General features: G+C 38.1%; 1 protein-coding gene across 3 annotated transcripts; it reads right to left on the bottom strand.

The window, feature by feature from the left end:
- Window positions 1–27,534, bottom strand: LOC129636433 (cytochrome P450 2C42-like). Of its 3 annotated transcripts, XM_055559809.1 has the most exons (9): window positions 27,367–27,534; window positions 25,677–25,839; window positions 25,342–25,491; window positions 19,639–19,799; window positions 18,294–18,470; window positions 10,458–10,599; window positions 5,235–5,422; window positions 911–1,052; window positions 1–182 (listed from the first exon to the last, which is right to left on the bottom strand). In XM_055559809.1, the coding sequence occupies exons 1-9, from the start codon at window positions 27,532–27,534 to the stop codon at window positions 1–3; spliced, it is 1,473 nt and encodes a 490-aa protein (XP_055415784.1). The 3 variants fall into 3 exon arrangements, with proteins under 3 accessions (XP_055415784.1, XP_055415785.1, XP_055415786.1); XM_055559810.1 differs by lacking the exon at window positions 18,294–18,470; XM_055559811.1 differs by lacking the exons at window positions 25,677–25,839; window positions 27,367–27,534 and adding an exon at window positions 27,329–27,353.

The raw sequence follows: 27,534 nt of genomic DNA, 5'->3' as shown, positions 1-27,534 counted from the left end.
TCACACAGGAATGAAACAGAGCTGGTAAAAACGTGGCACAGAAAGTAACCCATTGACAACTGGGGTGGTGTCGAGGTCCTTTGGGTCAACCACAGATTTCAAGGTAAATTTTTGTAAAATTGTGGTCAGGAATAAAAACAGCTCCATGCGGGCCAGGCCCTCTCCCACACAAATCCGTTTCCCTGGAAACAACAAACACAGAGGGTACATACTCCTTGAACTCTGTCTTTCTGGCTGTCAGAAAAGATACTATGTAGTAGCCATTTGATGAATGTTTGAATGGATGGATGGATTGAATGGCTGGATAGACAGATGGGAAAAGGGTGAACACATATGCTATCCACCTAACATCTTATCATAATAAATATCATTCCTTCAAGAAATATTTACTGACTATTCCAAACACTTCATTAAATTATTCATGCATTATAACTGCAATTTCATATTTTCAAATTTCTACCCATCTTTTTCTATAAACCCACGTACACTGGCTGTATTTTCTGATCCTAATCTAGTAGTCCCACATGTTTCTTTTCATTCTTCACAGCCTCTGTTCTCTGCTCTAAGTATACGTACTCTTCATCAAACTCCAACACACCTTGAAGTTTCAAGTTTTATAACACACTTTTTTTTGGCTAAGATGTAGTTCTCTGATATTTTCAGTTCCCAGCTCAAGTTTTATTTCTAAATGGAAAGAACTGGGTCACCTCTCCAATGTTTCAGTAATCTAGCCCAATAATGAGGATGTTTCATGGGGATGGAAAGAGCATAGTTATTGGGCTGCTACCCCTCATCATGGACAAAGAGCATTTCTTCTACCAGCCCCAGGGTAGGTACTTTGTAACTCCCAGCTGATCCTTAGAAGGTATCCTGTCCTCTAAAGTACTGAATGGGGAAAAAAATTTATTACCTGTTGAGAAAGCCATGAAATGGTCACTCTTCCTAAAGTTGCCACTCTCATCCAGAAAGTGGCCAGGGTCAAACACCTCTGGGTTGGGAAATTCTTTGTCATCATATAGCACAGAAGTCAGTGATGTTAATATACCTGTGCCCTGGAAAGAACAGATGAAGATAAACTGAACTGTGAAAAAGTCACAGAGCTGGAAGAACTGCCTCAAATCATTTAGTCCAATCTTGTGATCAATAATGAAGAATCCTCAGACCAAAGAAGGGCAGTGACATTTTGAGGAAGAAAGAACAAGTTATAAAGAAGAATACATTTAAGACTAGTGGAATGATGCTGCTAAGTGAACAGCCTCTGAAATACTAGGTACATGGATTCTGGGGTGCCAGACCTTATGAACTATTCTGCTTATCACATTTGGACAGTGGTGTCTGACCACACCAGCTGCTTTACTTTATTTTTTTTTAATTTAATTAATTTACTTTACTTTATAATATTGTATTGGTTTTCCCATACATTGCCATACATTTTTGCCATACATTGACTTGAATCTGCCATGAGTGTACATGTGTTCCCCATCCTGAACCCCTTTCCACCTGCCTCTCCACACCATCCCTCTGGGTCACCCCAGTGCACCAGCCCCGAGCATCCTGTATCATGCATCAAACCTGGACTGGCAATTCATTTCACACATGATATTTTACATGTTTCAGTACCATTCTCCCATATCATCCCACCCTCGCCCTCTCCCACAGAGTCCAAAAGACTATTCAATACATCTGTGTCTCTTTTGCTGTCTCACATACAGGGTTATCATTACCCTCTTTCTAAATTCCATATATATGTGTTAGTATACTGTATTGGTGTTTTTCTTTCTGGCTTACTTCACTCTGTATAATAGGCTCCAGTTTCATCCACCTCATTAGAACTGATTCAAATGTATTCTTTTTAATGGTTGATTAATATTTCATTGTGTATATGTACCACAGCTTTCTTTTACTATTATTATTATTATTTTATTTTACTTTTACTTTACAATATTGTATTGGTTTTGCCATACATCAACATAAATCTGCCACAGGGGTACACGTGTTCCCCATCCTGAACCCCCCTCCCACCTCCCTTACCATACCATCCCTCTGGGTCACCCCAGTGCACCAGCCCCAAGCTTCCTGTATCCTGCATCGAACCTGGACTGGCGATTCGTTTCTTATATGATATTATACATGTTTTAATGCCATTCTCCCAAATCTTCCCCCCCTCCCTCTCCCACAGAGTCCCAAAGACTGTTCTATACATCTGTGTGTCTTTTGCTGTCTTGCATACAGGGTTATTGTTACCATCTTTCTAAATTCCATATATATGTGTTAGTATACGGTATTGGTGTTTTTCTTTCTGGCTTACTTCACTCTGTATAATAGGTTCCAGTTTCATTCACCTCATTAGAACTGATTCAAATGTATTCTTTTTAATGGCTGAGTAATACTCCATTGTGTATATGTACCACAGCTTTATTATCCATTCATCTGCTGATGGACATCTAGGTTGCTTCCAAGTGCTGGCTATTATAGACAGTGCTGCGATGAACATTGGGGTACACGTGTCTCTTTCGATTTCTAATACCATACACAAAAATAAACTCAAAATGGATTAAAGATCTAAATATAAGACCAGAAACTATTAAATTTCTAGAGGAAAACATATAGCAAAACACTCTCTGACATAAAACACAGTAGGATCCTCTATGACACACCTCCCAGAATACTGGAAATAAAAGCAAAAATAAACAAATGGGACCAAATTAAAATTAAAAGCTTCTACACAACAAAGGAAACTATAAGCAGGGTGAAAAGACAGCCTTCAGAATGGGAGAAAATAATAGCAAATGAAGCAACTGACAAAGAATTAACCTCAAAAATATACAAGCAACTCCTGCAGCTCAATTCCAGAAAAATAAACGACCCAATCAAACAGTGGGCCAAAGAACTAAACAGACATTTCTCCAAAGAAGACATACAGATGGCTAACAAACACATGAAAAGATGCTCAACATCACTCATTATCAGAGAAATGCAAATCAAAACCACTATGAGGTACCATTTCATGCCAGTCAGAATGGCTGTGATCCAAAAGTCTACAAGCAATAAATGCTGGAGAGGGTGTGGAGAAAAAGGAACCTTTTCTTACACTGTTGGTGGGAATGCAAACTAGTACAGCCACTATGGAGAACAGTGTGGAGATTCCTTAAAGGACTGGAAATAGAACTGTCATATGACCCAGCAATCCCACTGCTGGGCTTACACACTGAGGAAACCAGAATTGAAAGAGACACGAGTACCCCAATGTTCAACACAGCACTGTCTATAATAGCCAGCACTTGGAAGCAACCTAGATGTCCATCAGCAGACGAATGGATAAGAAATCTGTGCTACATATACACAATGGAGTATTACTCATCCATTAAAAAGAACACATTTGAATCAGTTCTAATGAGGTGAATGAAACTGGAGCCTATTATACAGAGTGAAGTAAGCCAGAAAGAAAAACACCAATACCGTATACTAACACATATATATGGAATTTAGAAAGATTGTAACGATAACCCTGTATGCAAGACAGCAAAAGACACACAGATGTATAGAACAGGCTTTTGAACTCTGTGGGAGAGGGCGAGGGTGGGATGATATGGAAGAATGGCATTAAAACATGTATAATATCATATAAGAAACGAATCGCCAGTCCAGGTTCCATGCATGATACAGGATGCTTGGGGCTGGTGCACTGGGATGACCCAGAGGGATGGTATGGGAGGGAGGTGGGAGGGGGGTTCAGGATGGGGAACACGTGTACCCCTGTGGCGGATTCATGTTGATGTATGGCAAAACCAATACAATATTGTAAAGTAATAAGCCTCCAATTAAAATAAATAAATTTATATTAAAAAAAGACAATTAGGACATTTTAAGTATAGCTTGTACATTAAATAATATTGTTGTTTCAGGGATAACTCCTGTGCACAAATGGTATTATTCCTCTGCGTCCAATAATCACTGTTATTGAGGTATGCATACTGAAGTAGGGAGCTTTTGATGGATAGTTGGATATGGATAGATAAGCATTTATTTATTTATTTATTTATTTTTTAAACTTTACATAATTGTATTAGTTTTGCCAAATATCAAAATGAATCCGCCACAGGTATACATGGATAAGCATTTATTAATGGAAGAAATTTTCACATATTGCCATATAGTGAAGTCGTTTTGTTTTATAAATAATTTAACTTGAATTCTGTATTAAGTAAAAGATCCTGTTATGGTCTATTGAATATGTTGTCCATGCTCCTGCTCAGTCATGTCCTACTCTTTTTGACCTCATGGACTGTAGCCCACCAGGCTCCACTGTCCATGGGATTTTCCAGGCAAGAATACTGGGATGGGTTGCCATTTCCTTCTCCAGGAGATCTTCCTGAGTCAGGGATTGAAATGGTATCTCCTGCATCTCTTGTACTGGCAGGTGAATTCTTTTACCACTGAGCCCCAGGGAAACTTCCCTAATCTGATAAAAAAAAATCTAACAAAATATACATAAAACATCATTCCTAATAGTAAGATGTTAACTTCCACTTTCCTTCATATCAGAGATAATACAAGGATGACATGAAGAAATTAACCCAGATAGCAGGATAATGTATATGGAAATTGCTATTAACTAGAGACATTTTCAAAATGACATTAAATTTAGCAAGGTTGTTACATATAAGGTCATCAAAATGATAAGATCAATTATATTTTGATCTTCCACATAAAATGGAAAATGCATTTTAAAATGCTTATAACAACAACAATAACCACTTTGGCAAGACAAAAAAATACGTAAACCACTGCCTGAAAAAATTATTGAAAAAATTAAAGAAAGCCCTTTAAAATAGAAAGACTATATCATATCCAATAAATGAAAAATTCAATGTGTCATGATATTAAGTCTTTCCAAACTGATCTTGCATGTCACTCTGATAAAAAAAAATCCCAGCAGAGTGTTCTGGTAAATCGACAGATTGATACTAATGTTCATTTGGAAATGTGAACAGCTATTGTTAGCCCAACAACATAAAAGAAGCAGAACAAATTTGGAAGTCTTGAATTGCTACCTGTCAAAATCCATTATAAAGCTTTATAGACTAAACTGGAAACAACACACAACCCATCAGTCCACCACACACATGGCTATTTTTACTTCTCTCACCATGTGTTCATCAAGGGTTGCACCCATACTGTGTAAATGAGAACTTCAAGACCAATGAGGTCAGTAAATGAGAAACCAATCCTACCTTTGGGATGAGGTAGTTTCTGAATTTAATGTCACAGGTCACCTCATGGGGCAGGTTGGTGGGGACCAGGTCAATGTATCTCTGGATCTCATGGACCACAGCATCTGTGTAGGGCATGTGGCTCTTGTCCTGCATGCAGGGGCTCCGGTGTCTGCCAATGACATGGTCAATCTCTTCCTGGATCTTAGCTGAAAGGAAGGTAAGGAAGACTGATGGAAAAAGAGGAAAATTCACACCACATTCCATACCAATTCAGGGATACATGAGCACTATGATGGTGTCCCAGTATCATTATACACAAAAACTATATGACCATAAGTGGAACTAAACATAGAGAGATAATGGCCATAATACAGGCACATAAAAGTCTCTTACAAGCCTGGCTTAAGCATCTATCAGTTCAGTTCAGTTCAGTCGCTCAGCCATGTCCAATTCTTTGCGACTCCATGAATTGCAGCACGTCAGGTCTTCCTGTCCACCACCAACCCCCAGAGTTCACTCAAACTCATGTCCATCGAGTCGGTGATGCCGTACAGCCATCTCATCCTCTGTCATTCCCTTCTCCTCCTGCCCCCAATCTCTCCCAGCATCAGAGTCTTTACCAATGAGTCAACTCTTCGCATGAGATGGCCAAAGTACTGGAGTTTCAGCTTTAGCATCACTCCTTCCAAAGTAATCCCAGGGCTGATCTCCTTCACAATGGACTGGTTGGATCTCCTTGCAGTCCAAGGGACTCTCAAGAGTCTTCTTCAACACCACAGCTCAAAGCATCAATTCTTCGGGGCTCAGCTTTCTTCACAGTCCAACTCTCACATCTATACATGACCACTGGAAAAACCATAGCCTTGACTAGATGGACTTTGATGGCAAATTTATGTCTCTGCTTTTGAATATGCTATCTAGGTTGGTCATAACTTTCCTTCCAAGGAGTACGCATCTTTTAATTTCATGGCTGCAGTCACCATCTGCAATGATTTTGGAGCCCCAAAAAATGAAGTCTGACACTGTTTCTACTGTTTCCCCATCTATTTGCCATGAAGTGATGGGACTGGATGCCATGATCTTAGTTTTCTGAATGTCGAGCTTTAAGCCAATTTTTTCACTCTCCTCTTTCACTTTCATCAAGAGGCTTTTGAGTTCCTCTTCACTTTCTGCATTTCTGAGGTTATTGATATTTCTCCCGGCAATCTTGATTCCAGCTTGTGCTTCTTCCAGCCCAGCATTTCTCATGATGTACTCTGCATAGAAGTTAAATAAGCAGGGTGACAATATACAGGCTTGATGTACTCCTTTCCCTCTTTGGAACCAGTCTGTTGTTCCATGTCCAGTTCTAACTATTGCTTCCTGACCTGCATACAGGTTTCCCAAGAGGCAGATCAGGTGGTCTGGTATTCCCATCTCTTTCAGAATTTTCCACAGTTTATTGTGATCCACACAGTCAAAGGCTTTGGCATAGTCAATAAAGCAGAAATAGATGTTTTTCTGGAAGTCTCTTCCTTTTTTGATGATCCAACAGATGTTGGCAATTTGATCTCTGGTTCCTCTGCCTTTTCTAAATCCAGCTTGAATATCTAGAAGCTCACCGTTCACATATTGCTGAAGCCTGGCTTGGAGAATTTTGAGCAGTACTTTACTAGTGTGTGAGATGAGTGCAATTGTGCAGTAGTTTGAGTATTCTTTGGCATTGCTTTTTTTGGGGATTGGAACGAAAACTGACCTTTTCCAGTCCTGTGACCACTGTTAAGTTTTCCAAATTTGCTGGCATATTGACTGTAGCACTTTCACAGCATCATCTTTCAGGATTTGAAGTAGCTCAACTGGAATTCCATCACCTCTAAGGCCCACTTGACTTCACATTCCAGGATGTCAGGCTTTAGGTGAGTGATCACACCATCGTGATTATCTTGGTCGTGAAGATCTTTTTTTTGTACAGTTCTTCTGTGTATTCTTGTCACCTCTTCTTAATATCTTCTGCTTGGTCCATACCATTTCTGTCCTTTATTGAGCACATCTTTGCATGAAATGTTCCTTTGGCATCTCTAATTTTCTTGAAGAGATCTCTAGTCTTTCCCCTTCTGTTGTTTTCCCTATTTCTTTGCATTGATCTTTGAGGAAGGCTTTCTTATCTCTCCTTGCTATTGTTTGGAACTCTGCATTCAGATGCTTATATCTTTCCTTTTCTCCTTTGCATTTCGCTTCTCTTCTTTTCACAGCTATTTGTAAGGCCTCCCCAGACAGCCATTTTGCTTTTTTGCATTTCTTTTCCATGGGGATGGTCTTGATCCCTGTCTCCTGTACAATGTCATGAACTTCCATCCATAGTTCATAAGGCACTCTATCTATCAGATCTAGTCTCTTAAATCTATTTCTCACTTCCACTGTATAATCATAAGGGATTTGATTTAGGTCACCCTTGAATGGTCTAGTGGTTTTCCCTACTTTCTTCAGTTTAAATCTGAATTTGGCACATCTTTCTATATTAGCATACATGATAAAACAAAGAGAAATGATGAAATGTTTCAAATATAAACAGAATATAAAGTCAAGAAATTATAGTCCTTAAAGAAGAAACAAGAATCAAATATTAACTTTATATCAGAATAACACAGGTTGAAAAGTTAAATTATAAAACATGTGTTTTGTGTATTTGTGTATTATGCGTGTGCAATTTGCAATGGTACTCAGGTCATTCTCCAGCTGTCAAATGCCACCGCTTTCAGCATTCTAGCAGTTTCTTCTAAAATTCATGTCCTTTTTCTTAATAATGACTATTTTTATTTCTCACTCACAGATTGTTAAACAGTATCTGACATCTTGGTATGAGAGTTGAGAATTTACATCTCCATCCTTCCTCATACAAAATCACACACACACCACACACACATACACATCCCCTTAATCTATTTCCCCAATATATTTACACCACAATTTCTGATGGTTAGAATATTCATTGTACCATCATTCTATAATGCTCTCTGGTAAGACAATTATGATCACGCTTCATTTTCTTACTTTCTTAGACTTAACCACATGTCTTTATTTCAATTCATAAAATTCTCTACCCGGATTCAATTATTTCCAAATGCTTAGGTAGATGTTCAAACTATTCAGAAGCCACAAGTAGTCCATCACCTCTCTTTTGTTCTTGGTATCTCCCCAAACACCTGCTTTATTCATATAACCCATTTAGAAATGCATATTTTCCAGGCCTGCTGTCTAGCAACAACATTGACACTTTCACTCTCCTTCATGAGATTTCCAAATCCTTGGAGCCCATGACCTTCCTCTGACATTACTTCAGGCATTTGGATGAGAAAGGGGAAAGAGTGGGTAAAAATTTTGTTAAACATACAAGTCTGAAAATACCCTTTTAAAAATTAATACCCAGTTTGATAGTTGCCCTTGAATTATGATGCTGATATGAACTCTTTTATCTATGACCTGCTACATCTCTCTGAATGTCTTTGTGATTTTTCTCTTTTATCCAGGTATTCTGAAATTTTATGACCCTGTGTCTTTGGGTGGATGTTCTTATTTCATTCACTCTGTGAGACATGTTGAGAGAATTTTCTATCTACATAGCAAAACTTGGAAGTCTTTTCTTCAGAGTGCTCACTCTCTGGAGTTTTCCTCTAGCTGCTGAATTTCAGGAAGCAGGATGGGAAAGGAGCTAAGAATCTCTGAATTCAAGAAGTGGATTCTTCCCTAACCTTTCCTCTAAGCTGTGACCTCACTCTTTACCCCTGTCTCTGCCCAGTGTCCTAAGTAGGGCCTCTTAGATTCCCTTTCTCTAGACAGTAAACCTTTTTCATCCTATTGGAGAAACAGAGTTACCTGATGAAAGGAGTTATCAAAGACTTGTGGCTGGGAGAGTTTCCTTTATCAGCCTATGCCTTCCTCTATCTTTTTTGAAACTAGGCACTTCCAAACATAACCTTAAGGGCTGTAAGAACATAAATGACTTCTCCTTGTTTGATGACACCACTCTAATAGCAGAAAGTGAAGAGGAACTGAAGAGCCTTTTGATGAGAGTGAAAGAGGAGAGTGAAATGCTGGCTTAAAACTCAACATTCAAAAAACTAAGATCATGGCATCTGGTCCCACCACTTTATGGCAGTGATTAGATAGCATTGCTGACTCAATGGACATGAATTTAAGCAAACTCTAGGAGATAGGGAAAGACAGGGGACTCTGGAATGCTGAAGGCCATGGGGTCACAAAGAGTTGAATACGACTTAGCCACTGAACAACAACCACAATATTATACCATTTCCTCTTCTGACATTTAGGCTATAACTTCATCCTCTCTATTGACTTCATTGTCAACCCTCAATATGCTCTCTGTGTTTCAGAAATTTGTTGAATATTTGTTGGCTGCTTCCTGACTCCAGCTTAGAAAGGCTAATTCTCATAGGTTATAGGTTATAATCATTTCAGTGGTATTCTGACAACAAACAAGAAAATGTGTGCTTCTAAAATTAACGATAGCTTTTAAAACTTAATTTATAACAAATAAATCTTTCTTTTTGAAAGATAAAATTCTTGACCCCTTAAAATGTGTATTTTGGCAACAACCATTTTTCTGGAAACAAACTTATGGATTAATACAATTTCTTTATATACATATCTTAAGCTAATTTATTGTCAATCTAACTCTTTAGAGGACTTCCTAGATTGTTGAAATTGCATCAGGCAGCCTCACCAAATTTCTATGATTTCCAATCTCTTTAATAAGGAGAGCTTCCAGTGTCCCAACCCTGGTTTCTTTCTTTCTTTCTTTCTTTGATTTTTGGCTGCTCTGTCCATAGCATGTGGGACCTTAGTTTCCTGACCTGGGTTTGAATCAATACTCCCTGCATTGGAGATTCAGTTGTAAGCACTAGACCACTGGGGAAGTTCTTGGACCATAGTTCTAGAACACTGTATTTTCAGAATGTAGGGACATCAGAGTGGTCTTTCCATAATTGAAACCAATATGCAGTTCGAGGCCAATTCATGCTGGCTGTGCTTGTTACACATGACCTCCCACGAAATTCAGATGCTTAATATCTTCACAAATTATGTAAAGATGTCACATTACTATCCCTTCATTAAATCTGGGGGAAAAAGTTAAGCTGCTCAGTCCGAGATTTAAGTAATTCTCTGAGAGAAACAAGGTGGAATACATTCAAGTGTCTTTCTATCATCTCTTCTGAGGTCACCCTGCCCACCACGTTATCATACCTGTGACCTCTGGGTGTTTCAGTAGGAGGAGGAGCCCATATCTCAGTGTGGTGCTCGTCGTCTCTGTCCCAGCTGCAAACAAATCCAATACAGTGTTTGCCAAGTTTTCAACTGTATACTCCAGTTCTTGATTGTGCTTTTCCTAGGAATGATTTAATTAAAAAGTTACAAAGCATACAAAAAAGGAGGAAGTATGGACCAGTAATAGCAAAAATAATAAGTTGACACAAATCATTTCTGAGGAAATCCAGATATGGACTTACTAAACAAAAACTTTAAGACACATGTCTTTAGTATGCTTAAATAGCTAATGAAAATCATCAAGAACTAAAGAAAATATTGAAAAGATATTGAAAATAATGAAAAGTGTATGAACAAGTATAGAATAACAAGAAAGGTACTATAAAAATAAACAAAACAGAATTTTGGAGCTAGAAATCACACTATCTGAACATTTTTAAATTTACCAGAGAGTTTGAACAGTAGACTATGGGAAATCTGAGAAAGAAACAGCAACTCTGAAGCAGAATAAAAAATTTCCAGTGTGATCATCAGAAAGAAAAAGGAATAAAGAAAAATAAATAGAACCTAAGGACCCATGGCACTCAATCAATTGTACTAACATCCACTTTATGAGATCCCAGAAAAGAGTTAGGGAAGGAACAGAAAATAAGTATTTGAATAAGAATGACTGAAAACTTCCAGCATTTTGTGAAGTACATGAATCTAGAAATCCAAAAAGCTAAAGAAACTCCAAGAGGAATGAAACCAAATAGACTCACTGTGAGGCATATTTTAATCAGACTGTCAAAAGCCAAAGCAAAAGAGAGAACGTTTAAAACATCAAGAGAATAGTAACTTATCATGTACAAAGGATCATCATTAGGATAACAGCTCATTTTTTCCACAGACACCATAGAGGCCAAATATCAATGGAAAGATATATTTAAAATCTCAAGTGTAAATATGTCAACCAAGAATTTTGCATTTGGCAAAACCATCCCTCCATAATTTACGAGACATAAGACATCCCCAAATTAAAAGCTAAGGGGTTCCAGTTAACAAAACCAAAGGACAAGATGATAATTCAAAGCCAGATTGACAAAGTCCCTTGTTAAAAATAGCTATGTAGGTAAATGGAAAAGCAAAAGCCACTGTATTCTAATATAAAAGCCTCATTTCATTTCCCATATTATTTAAAAGAAAAAAATCATGAAACAATCATTATAAGTATATGATTCTAGGCACAAAATATAAAGATGTGATTTTGTGACACCAATAAAATAAAGGGGGGATGAAGCTGGATGGGAGCAGAGTTAATGTGCATGATTTGAAGCTATTGAGGAATCAGTTCATACTGAATTGTTATGAATTTAGAATGTTAACAGTAATCTCTTTTATAAGTATTAAGAAATTAATTTTAAAACACAAAAAAAATTGGATGGAAATTAAAAAAGGTACCTTAGGAAAAGATCAAACAAAACTAAGGCCATATTGAAGGAACTAAAAAACAAAAATTATAAAATACATTACAGCAAAAAATTATAGGGCAGAAATAAATTCTTCAATGTGAATAATTAATCGATTGAAACTCATGGTTTAAGACAGATATTGAAAGAATAATATTTTAAATTGTTTATCTAAATATTCCACTACATATTCATAATATATCTATACAAGTATAGAATATAATTTAGCCATTAAAAAAAAGGAAATTCTGATGTCTGTGACAACATAGATGGGCCTTGAAGTTGTGCTAAGTGAAATAAATGAGACACAGAAAGACAAGTTACCATATGATTAAATTCATATGTAAAATATTTTAAAAACTTCATCTTATAAATAGAGAGGATACATTGGTGGCTGCAAGAGTTGGGAGGAGAGATCAAAATGAATAAATAGTCCAGTTATAAAATAAATAAGTCCTGGTGATGTAATAAACAGCATGATGACTATCAGATCAGATCAGACCAGTCGCTCAGTCATGTCCAACTCTTTGCAACCCCATGAATCGCAGCACGCCAGGCCTCCCAGTCCATCACCAACTCCCAGAGTTCACGCTGACTCACGTCCATCGAGTCAGTGATGCCATCCAGCCAACAGAGGATGCTCTGTCATCCCCTTCTCCTCCTGCCCCCAATCCCTCCCAGCATCAGAGTCTTTTCCAATGAGTCAACTCTTCGCATGAGGTGGCCAAAGTACTGGAGTTTCAGCTTTAGCATCATTCCTTCCAAAGAAATCCCAGGGCTGATCTCCTTCAGAATGGACTGGTTGGATCTCCTTGCAGTCCAAGGGACTCTCAAGAGTCTTCTCCAACACCACACTTCAAAAGCATCAATTCTTCGGTGCTCAGCCTTCTTCACAGTCCAACTCTCACATCCATACATGACCACTGGAAAAACCATAGCCTTGACTAGATGGACCTTTGTTGGCAAAGTAATGTCTCTGCTTTTCAATATGCTATCTAGGTTGGTCATAACTTTCCTGCCAAGGAGTAAGCGTCTTTTAATTTCATGGCTGCACTCACCATCTGCAGTGATTTTGGAGCCCAGAAAAATAAAGTCTGACACTGTTTCCCCATCTATTTCCCATGAAGTGATGGGACCGGATGCCATGATCTTCATTTTCTGAATGTTAAGCTTTAAGCCAACTTTTTCACTCTCCTCTTTCACTTTCATCAAGAGGCTTTTGAGTTCCTCTTCACTTTCTGCCATAAGGGTGGTGTCATCTGCATATCTGAGGTTATTGATATTTCTCCCGGCAATCTTGATTCCAGCTTGTGTTTCTTCCAGTCCAGCGTTTCTCATGATGTACTCTGTATATAAGTTAAATAAACAGGCTGACAAAATACAGCCTTGACGTACTCCTTTTCCTATTTGGAACCAGTCTGATGACTATAGTTAATGACATATTCCCTATTTGAATTGCTAAGAGAGCAAATCCTAAGATTTATAAGAAAAATCTGTAACTATGTGTGATAATAAATGTTAATTATGTATATTGTAGTAATCATTTTTAATATATGCATATATTGAATCATTATGTGACACTATAATCTAATAACTAATATGTTATATGTCAACTATTCTCAACAAAAAACCTTGTATGTGGTACAAGATATTGTACATTTGAGATGCCAAAACACAAATACATTGAACGAGAAAGAGGGAAGGAGATTTTGCAAATTATGAGTAGCCAAATAAAGCAAGACTGGAAAAATTTTTATCAAAAATAGTTTAAAGGGACCAAATAAGAATGGGATGTTTTATATTGGACTAAAAAAGGTGAATTCATCCAGTCATATAATTATAAACATGTATTCATCAAGCAACAGAGCCCCCAAAATATATGAAGCAAACATTTATAGAATTGAAAGGATAAATGGAGAGTTCTACAATAACAGTGGGAGGTTTCAAAACTCAGCTTTCAATAATTTATAGCATACCTAGACAAAAGATCAATGAGTAAATATATAAGACTTGAACAACCCTAGAGTCAATTATTCTCACAGATATATAAAGAATACTCCACTCAACAAGAGGAGAATGCACAGTCTTCTCCTGTGTATATAACTTTTTATGTTATATGCACTTCTCAAGTGTACATATAACTTTTTCCACAGTAAACTATATGTTAGGTCATAAACAATTCTTGACAAATTGAAAAAGATAAAAATGATACAAACTATCTTCTCTGACCACAATAAAATGAGGCTAGAAATAAAAAACAGAATGAAAATGTTCAAATGCATAAACAGAGAAAAATAAATCTGATATCTCCACATGTAAAGACCCTGGAAGTTCAACTCCATTCCTAATAACAAGTGAAAAGCTGAACAGACTAAAATCAACAATTCTTTTAAGACTCCTAAGAGAGTTGAGCACAAAGGGAAAATCACTGTCCCCTAAATTGGAGAGGTTGGCAGGGCGATATAGGGAGTCAGACTTACCAAAGAAGAGCACACGAATGGAAATCACAATGAAATTCAGTGGTAAGGCAGGAAAATCTGAATAATATTTGAGAAATTGCTAAAAGCTCAGTGAGGAAAACTCTGAGAGAAGGATGACTCAACAGGATGACTGAGTCATCCAGAAGCTACCATAATTTTTTAAATTTATTCTAGGAGCTTGACCAAATTCTGACAGTACACCTGGAGAAAAATCCCCTCATGTTTCCAGCAGAGGAAGGGCAAAAGGAAAAAAATAATTAAATGAAGTATAGCTTATTTTTAAAACTGTGCTAGTTTTAGGTATACAGCAGAGGATATACACTTTTTTGGATTCTTTTCCATTATAGGTTATTACAAGATATTGAATACCGTCCCTTGTGTTTTACAGTAATTATCTATTTTATATATAGTAGTTATAATAAGACTAATAGTAGTATCTATTAATCCCATACTCCCATTTAATCACCCCTTTCCTTTATTACCTAACCATAAGTTTGTTTACTCTGTCTGAGTCTGTTTCTGTTTTATAAATAAGTTAACTTATGTATATATATATATATATATATTTAGATTCCACATATAAGTGATATATAATATTTGTCTTTGTCTTCCTTCACTTAGTATGATAATCTCTAGGCCCATCCATATTACTCAAATGGCATTATTTAATTCATTTTTAATGGCTGAGTAATATTCCATTGAATATATATATATATATATACACCACATCCTCTCTATCCATTCATCTGTTGATGAATACTTAGGTTGCTTTCATGTCTTGGCTACTGTAAATAGTGCTACTATGAACACTGGGGTTCATAACATCAAATTATAGTTTTCTCTGGATGCATACCTAGGAGTGGGATTGCTGATCATATGAGAACTCTATTAATAGTTTTTAAAGAAACCTTCATACTGTTCTCCATAATGGCAGCACCAATTTACATTCACACCAATAGCGTAGGAGGATTCCCTTTACTCCACATCCTCTCTACCATTTACGGCATGCATGCCTAGTTACTCATTCGTGTCCAGCTCTTTTTGATCCCATGGACTACAGCCTGACAGACTCTTCTGTCCCTGGAATTATCCCAGCATGAATACTGGAGTGGGTTGCCACTTCCTTCTCCAGAAAATCTTCCTGACCTGGGATCAAACCCTAGATCTCCAGTGGCTTCTGCACTGGCAGGCAGATTCTTCACCACTGAGCCACATTTGTAGACTTTCTGATGATGGCCACTCTGACCAGTGTGAAGTGACACCTCATTGTAGTTTTGATTTGTATTTCTCTAGTAATTTGCACTTCCCTCATGGCTCAGATGGTAAAGAATCCACCTGCAGTGTGAGAGACCTGGGTTCAATCCCTGGATTGGGAAGAGCCCCTGGAGGAGGGCATGACAACCCACTCCAGTATTCTTGCCTGGAAAATTCCATGGATAGAGAAGCCTGGTGGGCTGCCAACTCCAGTCCATGGAGTTGCAAAGAGTCGGACACAACTGAGTGACTGAGCATGAATGCATGCTTATATGTAAGCATATAATACCAAAAATATCCATTTTTACTTTATTTTTATAATACCAAAATATCAAAGCTCAACAACAAAGACAAGGAACCTAATTTTAAAGGGGTAAAGGACTTGAATAACAATATTTCTCCAAAGAAGAAATAAAAATGAGTAATGACACATGAAATATATTCTATATCATTGTTCATTGAGGAAATGCAAACTAAAGCCACAAAGAGAGATTTGTGGCTTCACATTAACCAGACTAGCATTAATGACTACAAGAAACTAGAAAATAAATAATGGTGACTATGTGGGAAAATAAGAATGCTTTACATTGCTGGTAGGAATATAAATGCTTCAGTCACCATGGGAAAATCTGGCTATTTCTAAAAATGTCAGACTTAAAATTACCATAGGCCTCATAGATTTCACTCCTAGGAATATACTCAACATAAATGAAAATATGTCCATGAAGAAATTTGTACACAAATTTTTGTGGCAATAATGTTCATTAAGACCCAAAGGGAAACACCAACAATGTCCACAAATACATAAATGTATAAAAAGTCATGGTACTTATATTAAAATAGAATACCATGCAGCCATACAAGAGAGTAACAAATACTGGTATACACTATAACTTAGATAAGAATCCAAAACATTATACTAGATGAAGCCAAAAACAAAAGGGGCAATGCTATGAGTTTTTTTATATGCTACATTCATGCATGCATTCTAAGTCGTTTCAGTCGTGTCAGACTCTTTGTGACTCCATGGACTGTAGCCTGCTAAGCTCCACTATCCATGGGATTCTCCAGGCAAGAATACTGGAGTGGGTTGCCATGCCCTCCTCCAAAGGATATTTCCAACCCAGAGATTGAACTCGTGTCTCTTATGTCTCCTGCACTGTCAGGAGGGTTCTTTACCACTAGCACCACCTGAGTAGTCCCATACTATATTCATAACAAGCAAATCCATAGACATAAAGCAGAAAACAGGTTAACACATGATGGGGTGGAGGGAATGAAGAGTGATCATTTAATGGATATGGTATGTTTCTGGAGAGCAAGAGGAAAGTTTTGAAATAAGAGAACTAGTGATTACACAACATTTTGAGTGCAAGTATATACAACTAAATCATATACTTTAAAATGGTGAATTGCATGTTTATGAATTTCACCTATATTTTAAAATGATGTTGCTCCATAAGTCGATCAACAGATTTCCTGCAATCCCTATAAAAATCCCTAATTTCTTTGCATAAATTGACTAGTTTATCCTATAATTAACCTGAAAATTCAAAGCATTCAGAATGGCCAAAACACTTTTTAAAATTAACAACAAAATTAGAGTTCTCACTTTTCTCAACTTCATAACTAAATACAAAACTAATAATTAAGATGACCAGATGATATGCTACCAGTATAAGGACTGACATTTAGATTAATGGAATAGATGTCAGGTTACACAAATAATCTAGGGCTTCCCTTGCAACTCAGTCAGTAAAGAATCTGCCTGCAGTGCAGGAGACCCGGGTTCAATCCTTAGTTGGGAAGATCCTCTGGAGAAGGAAATGGCAACCCACTCCAGTATCCTTGCCTGGAAAATCTCGTGGACAGAGGAGCCTGGTGGGCTGCAGTCCACGGGGTTGCAAAGAGTCAGGCCCGAATGAGCATCTAACACTTACTTACTTACACAAATAAAGGGTCAAATTTTGAGTGCACTAATCTTTGACAAGGGTGCCAAGAAGGAAAAAGGGTGTCTTTTCAACACATGGTATATAATTCATGCCCACAGACATATAATTCCAGCTCCATATCTATACCAATTCATTTTTACTTCACACTCAAAGTGCTCTCTCTCTCTTCCATCCACCTACTCTTTCTCATCACAGGCCTATGTATACTGTATATAATATATACAGTATTCACCATCTAAAATTCCTTCCCCTGTCCTTCAATGCAAATATATTAAGATTTATTTCCAACCACTTGTTATGCAGGAAGCCCAGCTAGCTTAAGCCATTCTTTTCCATTCCCTTATACAGAGTATGCAATGATCATGTTCAACTTCATCTTATTCCATGATATTTTGTGTTTTTTAACTTGTTTCTAATTGTTTCCATTTCATCTGAGGTGTCATTCTGTACTTCTGTAGGAAGATTACTAGTAGGTGAAGAGTAGAATCAATATATTCAACTAATTTAACAATTAAACATTATATCTTCCATAATGCGTACTATAGATTTATTTGGACATACATCATGTACTTAAAATGTTTGTCAACATTGCTGGCCAAACCACTGAAACATCGCTGGTAAATTCAACAGCCCTAAAAATGCACAAGCAATCAAATAATCGAGCTGTCATTAACATTTTACCTGTTCCATCTTGGTCAGGAAACAATCAATAAAGTCCCGAGGGTTGTTCATGTCCAGGGATGCTTGGTGTTCCCTTGTTTTCTCCAAAATATAACTTTTCATACAAGTATAATTTTCAAAGAATTTTTTATGTTTCCCTGGGACATAATCAATGAGAGCAGGGAAAGAACTACAGAGCTAGAAAAAAAAATGTTCATTAAAAGAAAACACTAAATGAAGATTCAAATATTATATGCCAAGTCCTGGTTAGAAAATGTATTTTAATATTAAAATAATATGATCACTATATAGATGGGACTTTTTAACTTCACAAATACATAGTTTTCTATGCTGATAGATGTATTTCAGGGAGAAAATTATAACCAGGGATCAATGATGGTATTCATCTCCTATACTCATACATCATGTTTACAGTACAAAGGCATCTTTGTATCAATTCTTTCATTTTCTGCATTAATTCTCCCCACAATTATGTAATAAGAGATAGCATGAAACACAGTGATTCACCTTTTATAGATGACATCAGACTGGGAGTTTAGGTAACCTGTTATAGAAAACAAGCTGATCCCTGATATTTCTATTTCTGTTTAGTGGCATCAACCATAAAATCGGTATTTTAGGACTAAAAGGGTCCTAAAGATACCATGAAACACAACTCAACATTTTATGGATGAAGTAACTGGGAACCAGAGCAATTAAGTGACCTCTGTACGGTTACACCATTGTCTTTTAGGCAGGGGGCAGAACATTTAGCTCAGCACAGGGTACACCAGTGACGTTGGTTTGTGGTTCCTACACTAAAAAATAATCATTTTGTCATCCTCAAAGCAATTATTTTGTCAGTTAAGATACCAACTGAAGCACCAAACTCTCCTATCATATTCAGTGTCCTGTGGGAGCCCCTTGAAGGAGATACTGTCTTTCTTCCCAAACAGATATTTCTGTCAGCTAACATGCTGAAGAATCCATGAGTAGAGATTGGGTAACAAGACTTGTGGGCAATGGAAGACTTTCCAGTAGGACCTTGAAGTCCTTCTACTTCTGTGGTCACGCTTTGGGGAAATTACCAAAGTAGTTTACAGAAATTGGTCTTTGGATCTTGGTGGAAAAACCACTGAACAGGGTCAATGGGATGGAATTGCAGTTCTGTATTCTGGGCATGTATTTTCCTGTCTATCATTAAAGGCTCTGCCGTCATCCCCAGATGAGTACTCCATGATGCTAAGCTCTGGGCAGGAATGTGCTGTTCACACATTCACCTCACAGCTTGGTGCCCAGAGAGATCTGGATCTCATGGAGAAAAGAGCCAAAATGATTCCTTGAGAAGAAAGGACTTTGGCCTCACCTGAATCCAAGGAGAGCCCAGAATTCTGGCATTTTCATTCAGTCTTTCCATTAGATCTAGAAAAGTCTGATCTTTATAATCAAAACGATTCTGGAAGATAATGGAGCAGATCACATTGCAGGGTGCACAGCCCAGGATGAAAGTGGGGTCACAGGGCAACCCTAAAGAATAACAAACAATTTAAACACACCATTAAAACATATGCAAGAGACACTTGGTGTTTGAGATAACAGGTAAAGGTAATTTTAGAAACTCTAAAGTGATATCTCATCAACAAATTCCTTTAAAAATAAATATTCAGCATGCATAAAATCAGCACATCACTTTACCTTAACCTGAGTAGGATATTTCAGCACAGCTAGTTAAATAATGGGCTTTTACAAATATTAAATTCACTCCCACCTTGACTTGTACCCTTTTCACTCAAGGTGCCTGTTAATTTGAAGGGAAAATGACAAGAACATTTAAGGAGGCCATTTTGTATGATTTAATAATGAAAGTTATCAATGTTGAATATCATCTGTCTGAAAATTAAACACTGACAGAAAGAAAGAAAATAATTAGGGAATTCAAAATGAATAGTTGAAAAACTCATGTGCAGAATCAGGGAGGAAAAGCTTAAGTGAGAGAGAGAGACTGTAGTTGAATTCATGCATTTGAAAAAAATAAATGTAATAAAACACAAAGTACCCATGCTATATGAGAAGAAAAACTAAGGTACAAGTGAACAATTAACCAATTATTATAAATTGGATTTTTGTCTAAAGTAATATAAAATGTAAAATTTTAATTTCAAACATAAACCCCCAGATAAGTGAAATAAAAAGGGTAACTTGATGAGTGGAATTCCCTTAATTTTGTTTTCATGTTTAAAATTTCTTCTTTTTTAAGAATTAATGTCCCTCATTTACCATGGTCATTAAAATTAATATATTTGGAATAAATACTGTAGAGGATGTGGGGAAAAGGAAACACTCCTATACTGTTGGTGGGAATGTAAATTGATGGAACCACTATAGAGAACTGTATGGAGGTTCCTTAAAAAACTAAAAATAGAGCTACCATATGATTCAGCAATCCCACTCCTGGGCATATATTCAGAAAAGATAAAAACTCTAATTAAAAAAGATACGTGCATCCCGATTTCATGGCAGCACTATTTATAATAGCCAAGACATGGAAACTGGAGAAGGCAATGGCAACCCATTCCAGTATTAGTGCCTGGAGAATCCCATGCAAAGACGAGCCGGGTGGGCTACCATCCGTGAGGTCACAAAGGGTTGAACACGGCTGAAGTGACTTGGCACAAGACATGAAAACAACCTAAATGTCCATCGACAGATGCATGGATACCGAAGATGTGAAACACACACACGTAATGAATATTGTTGCTGTTGTTTAGTCTCTAAGTCATGTCTGATTCTTTGTGACCCCAGGACTATAGTCTGCCAGGCCCCTCTGTCCATGGGATTTCCCAGGCAAGAATACTGAAGTGGGTTTCCATTTCCTTCTCCAGGAGATCTTTCCAGTCCAAGGATTGAACCCACATCTCCTGCATTGGCTGGCAGATTCTTAACCACTAATGCCATCAAGGAAGCCCCCCAAAATATTACTCAGTCACTAAAATAAAGAAATAATGCCATTTTCAGCATTATGAAATTATTATATTGGTGAAGTAAGCCAGACAAAGATAAGTATCATATGATATTGCTTATGGTATGTGAACTGAGAACTTCTAGATGTACCATCTGGATTTAGAAAAGGCAGAGGAATGAGATATCAAATTGCCAACATCTGTTGTATTATTTGCAACAGACTTCCAGAAAAACATCTACTTCTGCCTCATTGACTACACTAAAGCCTTTGACTGTGTGGATCACAACAAACTGTGGAAAATTTTCAAGAGATGGGAATACCAGACCACCTTACCCGCCTCCCAAGAAATCTGCATGCAGGTCAAGAAGCAACAGTTAGAACCAGACATGGAACAACAGACTGGTTTCAATTGGAAAAGGAGTATGTCAAGGCTGTACATTGTCACCCTGCTTATTTATCTTATATGCAAAGTACATCATGTGAAATGCCAGGCTGGATGAAGCACAAGCTGGAATCAAGATGCCGGGAGAAATATCAATCAATCCAGTTCAGGTCAGTTGCTCAGTCCTGTCCTGATCCTCTGTGACCCCATGGGCTGCAGCACGCCAGGCCTCCCTGTCCATCACCAACTCTGGGAGTTTGCTCAAAGTCACCTCCATCAGGTCAGTGATGCCCTCCAACCATTTCATCCTCTGTTGTCCCCGTCTCTTCCTTTCGTCAATCTTTCCCAGCATCACGGTCTTTCCAAAGAGTCAGTTCTTCACATCAGATGACTAAAGTATCAGAGCTTTAGCATGAGTGCTTCCAATGAATACTAAGGACTGATTTCCTTTAGCATTGACTGGTTTGATATTCTTGCTGTCCAAGGGACTTTCAAGAGTCTTCTCCAACACCACAGTTCAAAAGCATCAGTTCTTTGTCACTCAGCTTTCTTTGTGGTACAACTCTCTTACATCACTAGTAGTGATCTTACATCACTACTGGAAAAACCATAGCTGTGACTATCTGGACCATTGTTGGCAAAATGAGGTCTCTGCTTTTTAATATGCTGTCTAGGTTGGTCATAACTTTTCTTCCAAGGAGCAAGCATCTTTTAATTTCATGGCTGCAGTCACCATCTGCAGTGATTTTGGAGCCCAAGAAAATAAAGCCTGTCATTGTTTCTACTGTTTCCCAATCTATTTGCCATGAAGTGATAGGGGTGGGGGGAAATGCCATGATCTTAGTTTTTTTGAATGTTGAGTTTTAAGCCAGCTTTTTCATGCTCCTCTTTCACTTTCATCAAGAGACTTCTAGTTCTTCTTTGCTTTCTGCCATAAGGGTAGTGTCATGTGCATATCTGAGGTTATTGATATTTTTACCAAAAAGGTGACTTCTACCTATTAACTTTAGGCTGCCTAAAGTTATCCTGAGCCAACAGCTTCCTCTAAACATACCCTGTGACACAGCTCTGCCCACAAGAGGGACAAGACCCAGCTGTACCCACCAATGAGCAGGTTTCAGTCTCACCCACCAGGAAGCCTGCACAGCTCCAGGACCAATCTCACCCCGCTAGGGGCAGACATCAGAAATTAGAATAACTATAATCCTGCAGCCTGTGGAACAGAGACCACAAACACAGAAGTTTAGACAAAATGAGATGGCAGAGAAATATATTGCAGACTGTACATTTGTTACTAAAATCCAAAAAAGATGGGGCAAAATTTGCAAACTGAAAACAGAACCAAATTCTACTTGAAGAAGACAAGATAAACAGGTGTTGCTAAGGTCAAAATTTCGTTAAATAAATATTTTATGACTTGGTTCCAAATACGAAAAGGAGTACATCAAGACTGTATATTGTTACCCTGCTTATTTAATGTATATGCAGAATACATCATGAGAAATGCTGGGCTGGAGGAAGCACAAGCTGGAATCAAGATTGCTGGGAGAAATATCAATAACCTCAGATATGCAGATGACACCACTCTTAGGGCAGAAAATGAAGAAGAACTAAAGAGCCTCTTGATGAAAGTGAAAGAGGACAGTGAAAAAGTTGGCTTAAAGCTCAACATTCAGAAAAATAAGATCACGACATCCGGTCCCATCACTTCATGGCAAATAGATGGGGAAATAGTGGAAACAGTGGCAGAATTTATTTTCTGGGGCTCCAAAATCCTGCAGATGGTGATTGCAACCATGAAATTAAAAGACGCTTACTCCTTGGAAGGAAAGTTATGACCAACCTAGACAGCATATTCAAAAGCAGAGACATTACTTTGCCAACAAAGGTCCGTCTAGTCAAGGCTATGGTTTTTCCAGTAGTCATGTATGGATGTGAGAGTTGAACCATAAAGAAAGCTGAGCACAGAAGAATTGATGCTTTTGAACTGTAGTGTTGGAGAATACTCTTGAGAGTCCCTTGGACTGCAAGAAGATCCAACCAGTCCATCCTAAATGAAATCAGTCCTGGGTGTTCATTGGAAGAACTGATGTTGAAGCTGAAACTCCAATACTTTGGTCACCTGATGCAAAGAGCTGACTCATTTGAAAAGACCCAGATGCTGGGAAAGATTGAGGGCAAGAGGAGAAGGGGATGACAGAGGATAAGATGGTTGGATGTCATCACCAAGTCAATGGACTTGGGTTTGGGTGGACTCTGGGAGTTGGTCATGGACAGGAAGGCCTGGTGTGCTGTGGCTCAAGGGGTCTCAAAGAGTCAGACACGAATAAAAGACTGAACTCAACTGAACTGACTTGGTATATATGTGTTTTAACAGAATTAAGATGTAGCATATATTTATTCCAAATATATAAATCGGTACAATTAGTATTGAATAACAAGAAATAATGAATGCTGATACTTTTTAAAGAGTGCTGTCACTGAGGAAACCAGAATTGAAAGAGACATGTGTACCCCAATGTTCATCACAGCACTGTTTATAATAGCCAGGACATGGAAGCAACCTAGATGTCCATCAGCAGATGAATGGATAAGAAAGCTGTGGTACATATACACAATGGAGTATTACTCAGCCATTAAAAAGAATACATTTGAATCAGTTCTAATGAGGTGGATGAAACTGGAGCCTATTATACAGAGTGAAGTAAGCCAGAAAGAAAAACACCAATACCGTATACTAACACATATATATGGAATTTAGAAAGATTGTAACGATAACCCTGTATGCAAGACAGCAAAAGAGACACTGATGTATAGAACAGTCTTTTGGACTCTGTGGGAGAGGGAGAGGGTGGGATGATTTGGGAGAATGGCATTGAAATATGTATAATATCATATATGAAATGAGTTGCCAGTCCAGGTTCGATGCATGAGACATGGTGCTCGGGGCTGGTGCACTGGGACGACCCAGAGGGATGGTATGGGGAGGGAGGAGGGAGGAGGGTTCAGGATGGGGAGCACATGTATACCTGTGGCAGATTCATTTTGATATATGGCAAAACCAATACAATATTGTAAAGTTAAATAAAATAAAAATTAAAAAAAGATAGTAATATAAAGAGTGCTGTCTTTACAGAGAAAGCATAATTGATGAGAATTGCACTAAGATATCCCAAGATGATTAAAATCATAGATGGTATTACTATTGGCCAGAATTGTAGGCCTGAGCCTTGGCAGTAACTCTCAAAAGTGTCTGTAAGGCTGAATATATAAATATAGTCCACTTACGTGAACACACATATTACTTGTTTCATGCCACATAATGGTCATTCCCACCCTGTTCAATTAACAAGTATTTCCTGGTAAAATATTCCGGAATAGACAACCATATTACCTCTACCCTTCTCTGTTCTTTAATATTTTTAGGAAATGACACAAAACTATGTTTTGTGATTTCTGATTTGAAAACAAAGTTCAGGAGATAATTTGATTAAATGATCTTTATACTCACACTGCATGCATAGTCATGGGAGTATACACATAATAAGCACAGATACACAAAACCTCCTTGGCTGCCTATGCTTTATAACCCCCTCCCCCCATCTAAGGGCTAACAACCAATACTAGTATGAAAGATGAGGCCGTCCCTGAAATATCTCCAAGGTTGTCACTGGAGAGAGAGAAGTCTGTTAAAGTCAGACTTAAGAGAAAATAGAATCACCCACCGTTGGTTTTTCTCAACTCCTCCACCAGGCAGCACGCTTCCTGTTGAACACGGTCCTCCATGCTCCTTTTCCCCATCCCGAAATCCCGCAGGGTCACGAGGGAGAAGCGCCGGGTCTCCTTCCATATCTTCCCATTGCTGAAAATGATTCCTACAGCAGGGGAAACAGAAACTAGGAGCAAGTTCTAGGGAAGGAGGAGTGAGCTGACACATGGCAGCCTCAGAGAGGGAACACGATCTGCTGAGGGACCATGGCAGAGAGTTGTCAAATTTCCTTTTCCATCCTCCCCACTCCTACCATTTACCAATGCTGAACACCCACACATACACACCTACCATATCCCTTAGAAGCTCTTTGAATCACTGGGAAACTGCCTCTTCCAGAAAACTCCTCTGCCAGGTCAATCAGAGCTTCTTTCACTGCTTCATATCCATGCAAGACCACCAGGGGCTTCATGCCAAAATACAGAGTGAACACAGGGCCGTAGACTTTTGAGAGCTGGGAATGGAGATGCATGTAATAGCAAAAGAAGTCAATATGAGATACTATGTTGTGTCTGATGCAGAATGTATCATCATCCTGCTATTATGTTTTTATTCTGCCAGAGACAGCCTAATTATGTATTAAATTCAGAATTTAATGCAGAAATATGGTGGTAATTGTTATAGGTTCTACTTATGGATGACTTGAAATGCTGGGTAATGGCCCAAGTAGCTGGTACACAGATTATAATTAATCCTCAAATCAGCACTTTCAGTGGGTTTATTTGCCCCACTATAAATAAAGAAACCGAGGTTGTGGAATTCTGTTCCATGTCCAGCACCCCAGGGCTAATATTTAGAGGATTCAAATTTGAAGATCATAGTCACCCTCTCATCCTTGAGAAGCAATGTAGCAATCCTTAAGGTCCACCTTTTGGACCAACAGCCAGCTCACTGCTTCAGAATCACCCATGAAGCAGTCATTAGAATTCTGACTCTGTAGCCCTATGATGAATACTATAAATTTATAACTTAAAAAATAAGTTCATATAACTCTAATGCCCAGCCTAGTTTGAGATCCTCTGGTATCCCTAACACAGAAAGAGAGGAAGCATCATAGAGGCAGTGCCAGGACATGCAGCATCTCATGGAAGAACAACACCTTCTGTGCAGCAGCATTCACAGGATACAGATGGCAGTTTCCTGCAGAATCCAAATGAATGTTGCTGCCACCAGTGGGACCCTAACTGATGACTTCTTTCTTTCATTCCCCCATGATCATCCTAATCCTAAATTAATTCCTTAACACCAGGCACAATGCCCTTCTTCAGAAAAGTTCTGTTTTCCTGGTCATCTGAACAAAACACACAGCTTATATAGTAAATGATTTCAGGAAAGAAATCACTAATCTCATGCTGAAGCTGAAGCTCCAGTACTTTGTTTGGCTACCTGATGTGAAGAGCCAACTCATTAGAAAAGACTTTGATGCTGGGAAAGATTAAAGGCAGAAGAGGACGACAGAAGATGAGATGGCTGGATGGCATCACTGACTCAATGGACTTGAGTTTGAGCAAGCTCTGGAGGGTGGTGAAAGACAGAGAAACCTGGCATCCTGCAGTCCATGGGGTCACAAAGAGTAGGACACAACTGAGCAACTGAACAACAATATAGTAAATGATTTCTGGAAAGAAATCACTAATCACAAAACACTTCACTTACCCTTTACTTTCAGTCCCAAATCGTAGCAAATGGCTGTGAAATAAAGAAAGGAGGCAACACTCCCAAGCTTTTAAAACTTAATTATTTTGATTCTACCATACAAAGACCTAAACTCTTCTCTACTCACAAAACTCATTACTTTGTTCCTCTTTTTATGATAATAATAGGCCTGAAAAGGCAAGAAAAATATCAAATTTACAGGGAGTAATTTGCTTCAAACTGACCTGCTTTAAGAGTGTGCTCAAAATAATATATATTATTTTTTTAATTGGGCTTATTTTACTTACCTTTTACAAGACACTGGAGGAACATAAAACCTACTTACATTGCTTACAGATTTGCTGATGTCATTAACATCTAATTGTAGGATATTTCCAAGAATTGGGAGAGGAGTGGGGCCCGGCGGGAGCTTCCCTTTCCCAGAGCTCTGTTTCCAGAGTGAGATAAGAAGCAGAAAGCAGAGACAGAGCACCAGGACCACAGGCAGATCCAT

Source organism: Bubalus kerabau, chromosome 22 (genome assembly GCF_029407905.1).
Source record: "Bubalus kerabau isolate K-KA32 ecotype Philippines breed swamp buffalo chromosome 22, PCC_UOA_SB_1v2, whole genome shotgun sequence".
NCBI lineage: Eukaryota > Metazoa > Chordata > Mammalia > Artiodactyla > Bovidae > Bubalus > Bubalus kerabau.
This window is presented reverse-complemented; position numbering and strand designations above follow the sequence as displayed.

Coding starts and splice junctions, on each gene's coding strand:
- LOC129636433 (XM_055559809.1), bottom strand. CDS start 27,534: ATGGATCTGCCTGTGGTCCTGGTGCTCTGTCTCTGCTTTCTGCTTCTT. Junction 18,471..19,638: donor TGGGCTCTCCTTGGATTCAG/GTGAGGCCAAAG, acceptor TTTTTTTTCTAG/CTCTGTAGTTCTTTCCCTGC. Junction 10,600..18,293: donor TCCTGACCAAGATGGAACAG/GTAAAATGTTAA, acceptor AATCATTCCTAG/GAAAAGCACAATCAAGAACT.